The sequence below is a fragment of the Mastacembelus armatus genome, chromosome 21 (genome assembly GCF_900324485.2).
Source record: "Mastacembelus armatus chromosome 21, fMasArm1.2, whole genome shotgun sequence".
Taxonomy (NCBI): Eukaryota; Metazoa; Chordata; class Actinopteri; order Synbranchiformes; family Mastacembelidae; genus Mastacembelus; species Mastacembelus armatus.
The window spans coordinates 16,071,351-16,084,780 of record NC_046653.1 but is presented as its reverse complement, the minus strand read 5'-3'; the positions used below and the strand labels follow the sequence as shown (position 1 = coordinate 16,084,780).

Here is a 13,430-nt window from a genome sequence, read left to right as displayed (position 1 = left end):
CTCCGTCTCTGATGCTAGTTTTCAATCTCTGGTTTTGAAGTTCTACAATAATTTAATGAAGTGCGTCATTCTGCATTTGAAAACCTTCTTCTGTTTGGCACACGCAGGCATCAGATGGACCATCAGGAAGCTGCGAGAAACAATTCAGCTGAGTATCAGGAGTGAGGCTCCTCTATAGAAAGTATATTAAAGCTCTCAGAGGCACAAAACGTCTGCCCACATACATACATGCACACGTGTGTATGTGGGCACATATTGCTGGTGAAGCAGCTTATACATATTGAGCAGGTACCTCTGGAAGCATGAATTTAAGTCTCTCAGTTATGTATCTGGTCAAACACTGTGTTTGCTCACACCTCATTACACACACTCCCCTTTATCCCACTTCTTTTAAAAGTGGAACTGAAAATGCCAGCCGCTCATTTTGCCAAAAGTGGTTAACATTTAGAAAGACAGAGGAAAAACCAGATGGGGAGGAGAGGCGTGAGGCAAAGAGAGACGTCCTACATTCTGACAAATGAATCATCAGTCTAAATGAAGGTCTGACTGCACAATCCCCCCCAAAAAAAAAAAAAAAAAAAAAAAAAAAAAAATCACAGCATGACCACGTCTGAGCTGGGCCTTGACAGCCAGCGAGCTCAAGGAATAACTCACTCACCCTCCCCTGTGAGAGAGTGCCCTTACACACAGAATGATTGCACTGTTATGGTTACTGATAGGCTTTCAGTAGTCAACTGATAACACTGTCTTGGTTATTGATGACATTACCTGATCACTTTGTCATGGTGACGCTAGTAGAGAGTGTGAGGAGCATTAAGTATTTATACCTCTGCAAAATGTGTGTGTGTGTGTGTGTGTGTGTGTGTGTGTGTGTGAGGGTGTGTGTGTGTGTGAGGGTGTGTGCGTGTGTGTGTGTACGTGTGTGTGTGGTTTTGTGTCCTCAGATTTTTCTGGTTAAGGATAAACAAGTGAACTACACACAGGCGCAGGGTAAACGAGCAATCAGGATGATAAGTCGATTTTCAAATCACTCATAAATGGCCTGGGGACACTGTGTATTCTGCATGAATTGTTAAGGTCAGAGCACAGTCAATCAACCAAGTAAAGCACTAGCTGTCTCTACACAGTGTCTGTGAGTCAGTTCACATGGGTTTGGATTTGTTATTGAATCAACAGCAGAGACCACCTATAGTGTAAACTTCTAAAGTGTTGCTGATCACCAAAGTCTGCTGCTAAACTTAATACAGCATCTTATTTCTCCTCGCTTCAAATTAGGAGAGGCCTGAAGTCAAGCAAAAAACACAAGCTTGCATACATCTATTGACGCATTGCTTATAGTCAAAAGTATAATGTTACATACAATCATCTGGCATTTCAGATGTTGCTGCATGATTGCTGATCTTATCCAACCCACACACGTAGCTGATATTCCTTCTGCCTGCTACAGATACCTCAGAGTTGAGCAGGACTTCTTTTAAAGCCAGATGTAGTCTGGCTTTTAAAATGTGTTTTTTTATCTGCAGGATGAGTATCTGCCTTGGGCACATTCACCTGCATAAATGAAGTATCATACTGTTGAGGCACACCAGACAGGGCTAAATTAGGCCATAGTGGGTTTTGTGTCTGTGTGTGTTGTTGTTTGTGTTCAGCCACTAATTGGCCTGTGTCTGAATGAGGTTTTGACTTTGTGTGTGGACCACACAGAGCCAGTGAGGGCAGTGTAGACAGTTTAATACCTCCGCTGAGGAAAAAGGTTCAAGGACAGATCACTCACTCTCTCTATCATACTGTCTCACTCTCTCCGCCTCTGTCCTCCTCTCCTATCTCTTTCATTCAGTTTTCTCTTCCTGTGGGATACTCATCAATCATTTCACTGAGCTCCATACAGCGACTCCACCCACACACACTCCAATTAATGGCTGAACCAGAGCCTAAGAGCAATTAGGCCATGCAGAAATCCTTTAAGCTGAACCCATTCTGAACTCACTTTGTGTATGTGTGTGAGTGAGTGTGTGTTTGAATCTCTGTGTAGCCCTGTTTGTGTGCTCATCTGTGTTTTGTCCAATTAGCAGCGTGTGTGCCTGGCAGGCTGTCATGCAGACTTACCTGGCTGGAGGACACTGATGCCAAGCAGGTTTGAAGTGCGGTTGGCAACTCTGCTCCAGCTGTTGTCGTAGTTCCTCCTCCAAAGAGTGGCAGTACACTGGTACTTGCCAGCCTCACGACGCCCTGCCCGGGTCACCGACAGGCGGAAGTTGGTGTTGGAGTAAGAGCGGTCCACTGTGGTGCGGGTACCCAGCCCCAGCAGCTGCTCTCCCCACTGCAGAGTGCCCTCCCGGGTGAAAGTCACCAAGTCTTTAAACTCTCCTTGTTCCTTGTCATCAGATTCTGTGCCAGCCGGCATGAAGCGCCAGGTGACAGAAGTGGGGACACGAGGGTTGTGACGAGGCTTGACCAGGCACAGGAGGTCAAACGAGTCTCCGAAGGTTACTGATGGTGTACGTGAAGAGGCTGACACCATGAAGGAGGACTCTGGATGGTGGAAGAAGAGAAGAGAGGATGTTAGGATGACACATTGTCCCACATTAGCTTTCTTATTGACTAATGATGAACCCTTCAAACACAGAGTACTGCTGATTGCATGTAATAGCACAACACAGTCTGGGTCCATGATTGAATCTGCTCTTTAAAAGCCTGAAGCTCAACAAATGAGGTCGAGGTTCATAATCATATCCAGGAGGGAACTTTCTTTTTAAGCATAGCTACCCAGACTAGAAAAGCCTGCTGGAAGAGATACTGATAGTATTTACTTAAAGCACAGTGTATTATTGGTAAAGCAGTTCTCAGTCTCAGTATCTTAAAGCTTATGTACCTAAAGACAGCCATTGAGATTATGCTTGTATATGTACTGTATATACTATCTTGTGCTTGTGTGTAAGAATGAGTTTGTGTGCTGCTTGACTGTGAGAGTGTGCCTCAAAATTAATGGTGATGCAACAAAGAAAACCCAGGGGGGAGATTTCCTCTAAGCATCGATGTTCGATCTACGCCCAACTCCTTGCCAAGACTAAACTATCCTCATTAGGCTAAAAACTCCATATATTATTGCCAAGATACACCTACACTGGAAAGCAAGGGAGACACGAGAGACGAGAGAGAGAGAGAGAGAGAGAGAGAGAGAGAGAGAGAGAGAGAGAGAGAGAGAGAGAGAGAGAGAGAGAGAGAGAGAGAGAGAGAGAGAGAAAGAGAGAGAGAGAGAGAGAGAGACTAGATATGGCCCTTTAATAATCTGGCCCTGCTGTGCCTATTTCAGGGCAATTCAGTGAATGTTAATGACTGAGCATGAAGAAGAGAAGGACGGTCATACACAAATGAAAAAAAGAGAGATGCTGATGGAGTCTGATGTTGCTAGACCAGATCATTTATTTCTTTGAGACTTTGCAGATTTCTCCATTATGTTCTTGTCAACAGCCCGTCCCTCTCTCTCTGTCCCTAACCCTCTGTCTCGTCCTCCAACAGCCGTCGTCCCCGGTGTCCTTCAGGATGTGTAATCAATGGCTTTCTGTCCAGACTCGGCCACTGCTGGGACAGTCTCCTGGGGCTATAATTCCCTCAGAGACAATAACTCTCCCTTCTCATGCTATCGCTCATCTCCCTGCGCACCTCTTCCATCCATCCATTTCCCTCATTGTCTGCCTGATCTGTAACAGAAAAGAGGATTTCACACCAATCCCTTTCCCCATACAGTTCTGTCTTTTTGTTTGTTTGAATAAACATGAATGTGTCTGTTCCCTTCACTATACAATGTGTGTGTGGTTGAGTGGGAGAACGTCTCTGTGGGAATCTACTATATGTTGGCTTGCATGTGTATGTGTTTGTGTGTATAGTATTCTCACTTGTACACACTTGCTACCCTACACACCCTGAGGGACCATTAAGCCAACTGGCTGGAAAGAAGACTCTACCAAGCAAGTTTAGTAGAAACATTAGGCAGCCGGAGGACATCCCATCCCCTCCGGGTCTTGTCAGCACGCGGAGGAGATCCATAAAGGCGGAAGTTATGAACTAACTGAATGTACAGTGATCAGTAATGTCTTCAGCTTCAGTCTGTAGTTTGGTTCACTCAGAGGACAACTCAGTGTGATGCCCAATCTGAGCACAGGGGGAAACTAGAGCACAAGTTTTTTTTTTTTTTTTTTGATATATTATTAGGTGCAAAGACTAACAAAACAAGGGAAGAATGGTACAAGATGGGAAAGCTGAAACAGAAAAAAAACCACCAGCAAGTGCTGTACCTGTGTAGCAGGCCTATGTCCAATAACGCTGCAGTTGGAGGCTAAATTGAGAAAAATGTAGACCAAAACAAATCTGAGACAAAGTAAAACACACACACTGACCGTCACACAGGAGTGCACATTTAGAAAATCCTTTGATCAACAAGCACAGGGGAGCAGTAGAGATGTCGAGGACTGTAGCTTCAGAGAGACGAGAAGCTTTGGACCTATTTTGTCTGATTTACATAATGTGTCCCTTGGTCTTCAAACTAATATTTCTGTTGTTTCCCAAATTTAACAAATGGCCACTTAAAAACTGACATCTCTTCTTTGCAGCATGTTGCTGCAGGGAGCTAATCCTTTGGTCGTGCGTCTGTGTGTGTACATTGAACCCAGTGCTCCTGGCCTGCCAGCTCCTCACTGCTCCGCTCCAGTGGCTTTCTCAGTCTGTGCCGAGGATGTTCAGCTTAACTCAGCACTGACAGAGGGGACCCACAGACTGTGAAACACATGGCCACTACATTTCCATTCTAATAATTCAGGCTAATCCATATGGGTGTGTTTAAGTATGTGTGGGCATCTATGAAAGGTGTCACAGAAGCACTGCTCATGACATGTGGCAGGTGGCATAAGTGTTTGTGCTGATGTGTGTGTGTTTTTTTCCTACAGTGTAGGGACTGAAGCCTGTACTCACTCACATTGTGGGGACTCGGCTTCCTTGTGAGGACCAAAGCCTGGTCCCCACCATGTAAAATCACTGAATTTTAAAGTGATGACTTTAAAGTTAGGGTGAGGTGATGTTAGGTACGTAGTGGTTATGTTTAAAGTCTACAGCAAATCACAAACTGTATGCCTCTTTTTTACTTGGTGTGCTTGAATGCAGACACACTGACTTACTAGTCAGTGTTTTGATTTACTGACTTGAAGTCATTAGAATACTCACAATCTACAATAATGAGGTTAGATTAGGGTGCAATAACTCACCAACGGTCTTGACGGTGACTATCTTAATGGCTGACTTCTCTTCTATCTTCTCCCATTTTAGCTCCGGTTCGGTGGCGGTCTGAAGCCACTCACTGGCTGTGCAGCTGTACTGGCCCTCATCCCCAGGTAAGGCATTGTACAGGGACAGAGAAAATGTGTCAGCTCGCACCTTCTCCACACGTATCTCCCCATAACTGGAGCGCTCTCTGTAGGTGGGACTGGGCCATACTGTGCCATCTTGATCCATGGAGGCTACCTCCTGGGCCGGTCCTGTTCCCTGCTTGTCTGTCCACTGCCATACAACAGACAGTGGGCCTGTAGTGAACTGAACTGAACAGGTCAACTGGATCGCGTCACCTTCTCGGACCTCAGAGGAGTTGGTGGACAATGACACAGTGATGTTGCTCTCTGAGAGGAAAGAGAAAAGAGAGAGTTAGAAAAACTCAAAAGCTCAACTCCTTCTCATGCTGAGAAAACAGAAATCATTCTGTGTTAAAACATTCAAAGAGCACAGGAGGCCAGAGGAAATAAAACTAATCACTGACCCTGTTTGTGGGAGTATAACACAATCCTGTGCGTGTGTTTGCATGTTTGGCATGTTTGTGTGTACGTGAGATTGTGTTTGAAAGGACCTTAGGCCGTTACAGTGACCACCAGTGAAGAGGTCCTTGCGTGTTTGTGCATGTGGGTTCAGAGTCTCTTTTTGAACTTTGTGCAGCTTTATGACTGAGTCCACACAGGCATTGGAAAGAAGCCTGAGATCAGAGGGTTCAGCAGCACTTCAGAAGAGGAGGGGGATAAAAATCTTTACTGGCTGATTTGCTCTGTTTCTGCTTTATCTCGACTCTCGTTACCTACATGTCCATCCAACATTATGGAGCTCTGGTTGACCCAAAACATCCTTTAGCCCTGCAGGGCCACAGCTGCTGTGTCTTGGGGGTGTGGCCTAAGGTCCATCCTTTTTTCCCCCTCTCCTCAGGCAAAGCTATGCCAGCCCCACTAATGAGCATGAGCCCTCTGTGAATACGGAATAAATTCGCCTCTCACATCTGTCACACTAAAATGAACAAAAGGAGAACTCTTTATTCTATTCTTCCCCCTTTCTATCTTTCATTTTAACAGCTTCTATCATTTTTTACACTTGGAAGGTGAAGAGAGGATTGTTACACAGTTATTAAAGTCGATACATACAGTACATTCTCCTCCCCTTAAAACAATAAGTTTCAGGATGACTTTGTGCTTCCCTTTCCCTTCACTTTGAAAATTATTTTATACATTTTCACCCTTTCCCCACTAGCTGCTCTTACTTTGTTTTTGGAACAAAGATTTTTTTTCTCCTCTCTCCCTTTGTTTTAGTCCTTTCTGTACGATAGAAATTCACTGTGGCACGTAAGCTCTCTCTCTCCTTCTTATAGAAAAGGCAAACTCATCCATCAACACTGATTTGTGAGAAGTGTTTACCTCTGTTTTTCTTTGGCTGTCACCTCTGCCTGCTTCTGACTCATCAATTGTAACCCCTGTCGCACTGTATTACCAACTCTCAACCAAATCCACACAATTAAACTGATGAAAACTAGAGTTATAGACCAAACAAAAAAAGCTGACATCTTGAAACTGCGTGTGTGCAGGTAAGAGAAAATAGACATGGGAGGACAGTTTGAGCATGAAATACATGTCTACCTCTGTTTTATGAATGTTCTCCTCCAATAACCATGACTATTATCCTGTGTAAACCCTATAAACATCGTTTATAGGTCATCAAGGTCTTTTGCTGGAAAAACAAAACCTCCCATACTGAGAAGTTCCCTGGAGACTGTTGCAGGCTTGGGGTTTTTGTTTAGGCTGATTTACCAGAGGGTGCAGAGTAGTCAGGATAAGGTAGCATTGGCTACTTCAGAGAAGCTACTATTCTCTGGTTATTATGCTTTATTATAATAATAACAGCTGTCTGCATGCACTATTGCTATCCTAAGAGATATGGAAACCCAGAGAGAAGAGTGGATGGAGTGCATGTCCCAAAATGATGAAGGGACGGCTTGTGTCTGCCATCGACAGGAAGAAAATCTCAGGGACAGATGAGAGCACTGTGAGCAAGGTTTTAAAAGGCTGACTGTAAATTTACATCGATCAGCTGTAAGCCTGACACAGCCCCACCATCAAGCCCTGCTTAAACCAGCTGTAGAGCTCTGCCCCAGCAGGACACATTAATTTAGCCTGGGGAGCCACTTAGAGGGCTCTAGAGAGGCAGGCCCCTTTCTCTGCTTCTTTTCTTTCTCCACGCTTTCATTTCTTGGCTGTTAGCTCAGCCTCCTTGAGTCTGGACTCTTCTGCTTTCCATTATCCTACTATAGTGTTACCCTCCTCCCAGCTAAGCCAAGGAAATGGGAAGGACCATAATGCTGCATTTCCAATCCACTCAAACAGAAAATACATCAGGAGAGGAGCATTATCGTTTACCCTCTTACTCACAGCTAACAATAGAGGCTGTGTAGCTATCTGTTACAGGCCACAGTGGAGGGGTGAGGGTGGGGCTGGGAAGGAGAATAGAGGGTGCTGAAGAGGTTCAGCATGACATTACATGCTGCCTATATGAAGATAAAACTGTTATTATGAAAAGCCCATAATTCTTAGTGTAACTGACAACTAAGGACAGGATAACTAAGCCAGTGGCCTTGTGAACAGATTATTACTCACTGAGCGGCTGGACTGTGATCTGGACATTGCGAGACCTCTTGCTGCGATCAATGAAGTCTCCCGTGGGTGTCTTCTCCCGCTCTGTTACACGGCAGATATATTTCCCAGCATCTTCAAGGCGTAGGTGCTGCAGCTTGAGCAGGTGCACATTGGCGCTCTCTTTACGTACTGTCATGTGACCAGCTGCCTCACGGGCGACATAATCGGGGCCCAGGACAGGCACGGCACTGGGGCCCACCACGGCCACCGGTGAGCTGCTGAAGACCCACGACACCGAGAAGAAACGCTCAGGGACATTCTGGGCCTCAATGGTGCAGCGAAGCTCCAGCGGCTCACCGGCCGTGAAGGACCGTCGCTCCGTGCTCACCTGGATGCTAAAGTCGCGATCTGAGAAAAAAAAGGAGGAACTTTAGGTAAAAAAGAGTGTAGAACAGTCAAAAATGTAGTCAAGCAGCTGAAAAATAGAGTTGAAGATATAATGCTGTGATATTTGAAAGAAGATCCTTTTTGAATGTTGTACATAATTTGAGTTGGTCAGGGATGTGTGGGGGCAATAAACTAACACCAGTTAGTGCCTGAGATGACGAGAATTGAAACTAGAGAAGGTTGAGGTCAAACAGTGCATCGCTCCAGTAAAACGCTGATCTTTCAGAGAGCTCTGCCACCCCACCCATCCCACTCCCCCACCCTTGGTTTCACCTCTGCAATAAAAAACACATCTAATTAAAATTCTCTTCAGCAGTGTTAAACAGAGTCAGGCGCTCTCTCTTCCTCCTCCTGCAGAGTCTAAGACAGAACAGACAGAGTAAACACTGCTGGCGCTAACTCCTCCAGTTGCTCCAATTACACTTGTTGACTGCGCATGTGCTGTTGGGTTTGCATGTGTGTGTATGGCTACATGTTCAGTTTTATTTGGTGCATTCATTTCCAGATGATGAGCATGGTGTGTGTCAGACATGCTGCTTTGCCTCTCAGTGAGGTGGTAGCCCCGAGCAGTAATTTAAACAGACTTCCTAAGAAACACGCAAATGTAGAAAAATTCAATCTCTACTGTTGGTATAGAGCTCATTATGCAGGGTAACACTGTGATGGGAGATATTGTATTCACATACACAAACACATGTATGCTCACACATACTAAATAAGCCATACAAACTCAAAGTACATAGAGGTGTGGACTGGAATGTTGAGCATCTTGTATTACAAGACCACCAGCGAATAACCCACAGGGGTGGAGCTAGAAATGTTTTGTGCTGAACAGGAAATTCATTATTGAAACTTTATGTACAGTCTGTGTCAGTGATCTAATAAAAACACTCTCTGGTTGCAGTACCTCAACTGTGAGGAGTTTTCCCCCAGTTTTATATCATTAGAAACTGGATATCTTTGGATTTTGGACTTTTATTAAATGTTTTGACCTTTTACTGGCTAGACAAAAAGCTAATTCATCAAAAATAGTGGACAAACTAAAGAACCAATTTAAAAGCATTACTTGCAGTCCTGGTACACAGGTAAATACATATAGTTTGATAAGCTTTAGGTGAACAAAGAAAGAACTACCCTGCAAGACAGCAAGACACTGTATTATATGATCTGAATGGAATTAACTGTGAAGAAAGGGCAGCAAAGATAAAAGAGCCATGACCTGCTTTGACAGGAACTTGCCACCATTCAGCATGGAGATCTATTAGGGCCATGGTTTACAGGAAAAGTGAAAGGATGCGGACAGGGGGCTAGAAAACTGCCTCATAGCCTTGGCATCTGTGTTTAGAGCTAACTAAAAAAACAAAAAACAGTACACGGTACGTTTAGCAGAAGGAGTAAAGAGGAGGAAGTCGATGATGGAGAGAAATCAAAGGAGCAGAAAAAATGATAAGACACGGCTGCAGAAAATGAGAAGCGATCTCAGAGAGGAGAACAAGGGAGGGGTGAGAGGAAAGAGAAAGAAAGAGGTGGTAAAAACCGAGTGAAACGTACATTAGGATTCTGTCCGTCGCTCTTCTCTCTGATGCCGGCTGTGGGTGATTAGCTAGTGATGGGGCTGTCTTGAGATCCACTCCATCTTTTATAATAGGAGCCTAATGGAGGAGCAGCTCCCTCCCCTTTCTAAATTTCTCCCTCTGTCAAATATGCACTTGAACAGGTGCAACATCAAATGCAGAAGTTCAGCCTGAAGGTATGCAGGTTGTGTCTTCATCACATAATAAGTACACAAGAAGAAATTAAGATAAAGTTACACAAATACTAAGGTCTGAGCACACATCACAGCACAATTCTGCTGAATTCTCTTTGTCACCCAACAACACGTCCATCCATAATAGATTACACAGAAGACAGAGAGTGACGAAGTGTGCTGAGAGTGGGGCTCTTTGTGCCTTTTGTCTCCTCCCTGAAGTAGCAGGAGCTCATCTGACAAACCTGCTTTACATCTGAGTTCCCAATCTTCTTCTCATCCACCCAGCACTATCTGGGGCACCATCAACTTGTATTGGTCCAGAGCGGATCTGATGCTTAATGGGGGAAATGCAAAACGATTCCACTTTGAAGTGATTTACTGCCATGAGACACTCGCCACTGCATTCTGCCTTGGTAATTGAGCTAATGTCAAAGCAGTTTATAACCCATCTCTGTGGCCCTTTCTTGGACGCTTACAAAGACATTCTTAGTGTATGTGATGGGGTCATGTTGGGTCAGAGCTTATACATGGAAGTATATGTGAGAAATCCTAAAGGCGTCTTTGTTTCTGGTTCAAGTCTATATATTGACAGCTTCATCATTATCATATGTGATATATTTTTCCACCAGCCATCCCAACATACTCTTTGTTTCAGCTATAGACTTCTACCCCTTGTTACTTATTCAACTCCTTGTCTCTCTGCCACCCACTCCCTCCTTTGATTGGTAACTTCATTCCTTTCTTCCATTAGACTCTCCTTCAGAACTGGGAACTACACTAAACCAGCATGGTTTCTCCCACTAATGCACCCAGGCATAAACTAGACTGGTGTAGTTACTGGTGTGGAGTGATTGAAAACCGCATTTTTAGCTTCTAATGTCTGGGCCACTCGTTGCCTGGAGAGATTGTATATGTAGGAGATATAGGTCCCCTGTGTCAAACACCCACATTGTTTGGAGCTAGTTCAATTATTCTTGGATGTACTTGTGATGTTACCCATCAAACAGACACAAACACAAAAGTGGGGAGTCTATGGAGGTTTAGTTAAGCCCTTTTTAGTAAGCTAATGAGCTTAGTGTGAGATACTGATCAGCAATCAGAGGAAACTGCCCCACATGCATGTGTGCTTCTCAGTTGTACAGAGGGGACCCAAGAGTAGACGAACATCTATACCATCACAGAATTTCCTCCCTTTACTCACCAGTGGGCTGAATGCGGAGCTGGGTCTTTTCGCTTTGTTTGCGGGTCATGGCAAACCAGCTATCATCTGGGTCCTGAATCCACTCTGCCGCCTGGCAGTAGAGCAGGCCCTGGTCCATTGGCTGTAACTTGTGAATGGTCAGCCTGTAGGCTGTGGTGCTGGTTTTATCCAGCCTAAGGTCCCCTGCTGCCATCCTCTGCCGGTATGGTCCCCCAGAGCGCAGAACAAAGTCCCTAGACAAGGTGACAAGCTCCTGAGGTGGGGCAGCCGCATCCTCTGGCGACCGAAGAAACCAGCCCACAGACAAGTGAGTGTGCTGTAAAGTGGTCCGAGACACCTCACAGGTAAGCTGTAGTGTGTCGCCTTCCACCTTGGACAGGGTCTGGGCTGGAGCTGTAACCGTCAACGAGTCAGCGATGACTGCAAAAACAAAGAAAAGAAAGTAAAACTTAGCCCTTAGAGTCAGAATATGTGATGGTAAGGGTACATTAGAATAACTCATTTTGATTTTATGTGTTATGTGGTCCCTTATATATAAATATAAAAAACTATATTAAAACTCTTCAAATACCATGTAATTGTGTTCTTGCTAAGGGCAGAGGCTTGGCAATAATAAAACAGACTTGCTTTGGTTTACACCTGCTATTGTGAAAGTGAAAATGAACAGGCATTCTGCTGTAAATGGTTCAAAATCTGATTTATTCCCCAGTGTGAGAAAAACTTATTAATGCAACCAAGCTTTTGTTTTGAGGTGACTGCCCTCTATTTCCTCTTTCATACATGACTTTCACATGTCAGTGTGCGTTGATGGCATTTTCTCTATCTCACACAGCCAGATGCCTCCGGAGACCCCTCTGGCACTTTCAGACTGATTCTATCCCATATGGTTTGCTATAGAAAATATAAAATCTCCACAATGGCATCTTACAGCTGTGCTCCCTCTCACTAAACCTTCCAAACATTTTTGATCACACATACTAAATATACATACAGCAAGTTAAAATTGCTGTAATAAATTCAGCCCAGTCATGCCAGATGGTTGAGAGCAGAGATGAGAGAGGGGGGCAGTCAAATACAAGACAGAAACAGACACATCAAGTTGTGAACATTTCAGAAAAACAGAGCGCTGACAGAAATAAGCATGCATAGTTTAGCTAAAGAAGTATTTTTGGATATTTACACTAGGCTGACAGTCTCCGTGTGTGTGTGTGTGTGTGTGTGTGTGTGTGTGTGTGTGTGTGTGTGTGTGTGAGCACGTAAAAATGAAAGAACAAGACTAAGACCTAAGATTCCCAAACATAATCCATTAATAACAACAAAAAAAGAAAAGAGGTCCAGAAGTTCTTGTGTGCTGCTGTGCAAGGATGCCCTCCTGTCGGTCTGTCCCCATATCATCTACACAATTCATAACTTAACATTAGATGAGACTATATATGTGGATTGCATAGACACGCACAGATATCTGCTCATTAGCACACAATGGCTAAGAGAATGCACACAATGGCTAAGAGAATGCATAGAATATGCAAAGACAGTGTTCACAATGGACAGAAGCGGAGTATTTATGCTAGGCTGGGATAAAAGGAATTGGTAAATAATGTTTTGAGCAGCTTTCTTGCATTGCCATATGGTGACTGAGAGCCCTCCTAAGAAACCAGAAAAAGGGAAGTGCTTTGTGTGGGTTTATGGTAGTTGAGTGCTTTGTCAAGATGTTTGGCTATTCAGGCTCTTAAGAGATTTTGACTGTGAAGGCTATACATCAGCATGTTTTTGATCTGTGCTTCCCATCAACTCACCTGCTAGTGCTAAACATAGATGCTAGAAAAAGCTTTACTCCTGCATTAAAAAAAAATGTTTTCAAGTACATACTACGTGCATGCAAACAAAGTAAATATATCTCTGCGTCTGTATGTTGGGAAAATAAAATGGGGAGTGCAAGAGCAGAGACACCAATAATGAAACAAACAGGGGGAACAAAGGAAGAGAGATCAGAGACAGAAGATAGAGGAGGCGGAGAAAAAAGGCTTGACATCTGGTTACTGGAGTTTAACAAGACTCTCAAAGGAAGAAACGATAAATCAAAAATGGCATGAAAATAAAG

At 44.1% G+C, this 13,430-nt stretch overlaps 1 protein-coding gene across 1 annotated transcript in view; it reads right to left on the bottom strand.

Moving 5' to 3' along the window:
• Positions 1-13,430, bottom strand: part of igsf3 (immunoglobulin superfamily, member 3) — a 60,745-nt gene that overhangs the window by 12,535 nt on the left and 34,780 nt on the right. Inside the window, exons 4-7 of the mRNA XM_026294644.1 lie at positions 11,330-11,749; positions 7,953-8,339; positions 5,259-5,666; positions 2,107-2,532 (exon numbers count right to left, since the gene is read on the bottom strand). Of these exons, the coding sequence (XP_026150429.1) occupies positions 2,107-2,532; positions 5,259-5,666; positions 7,953-8,339; positions 11,330-11,749 (1,641 nt within the window). The remainder of the gene's footprint in view (positions 1-2,106; positions 2,533-5,258; positions 5,667-7,952; positions 8,340-11,329; positions 11,750-13,430) is intronic.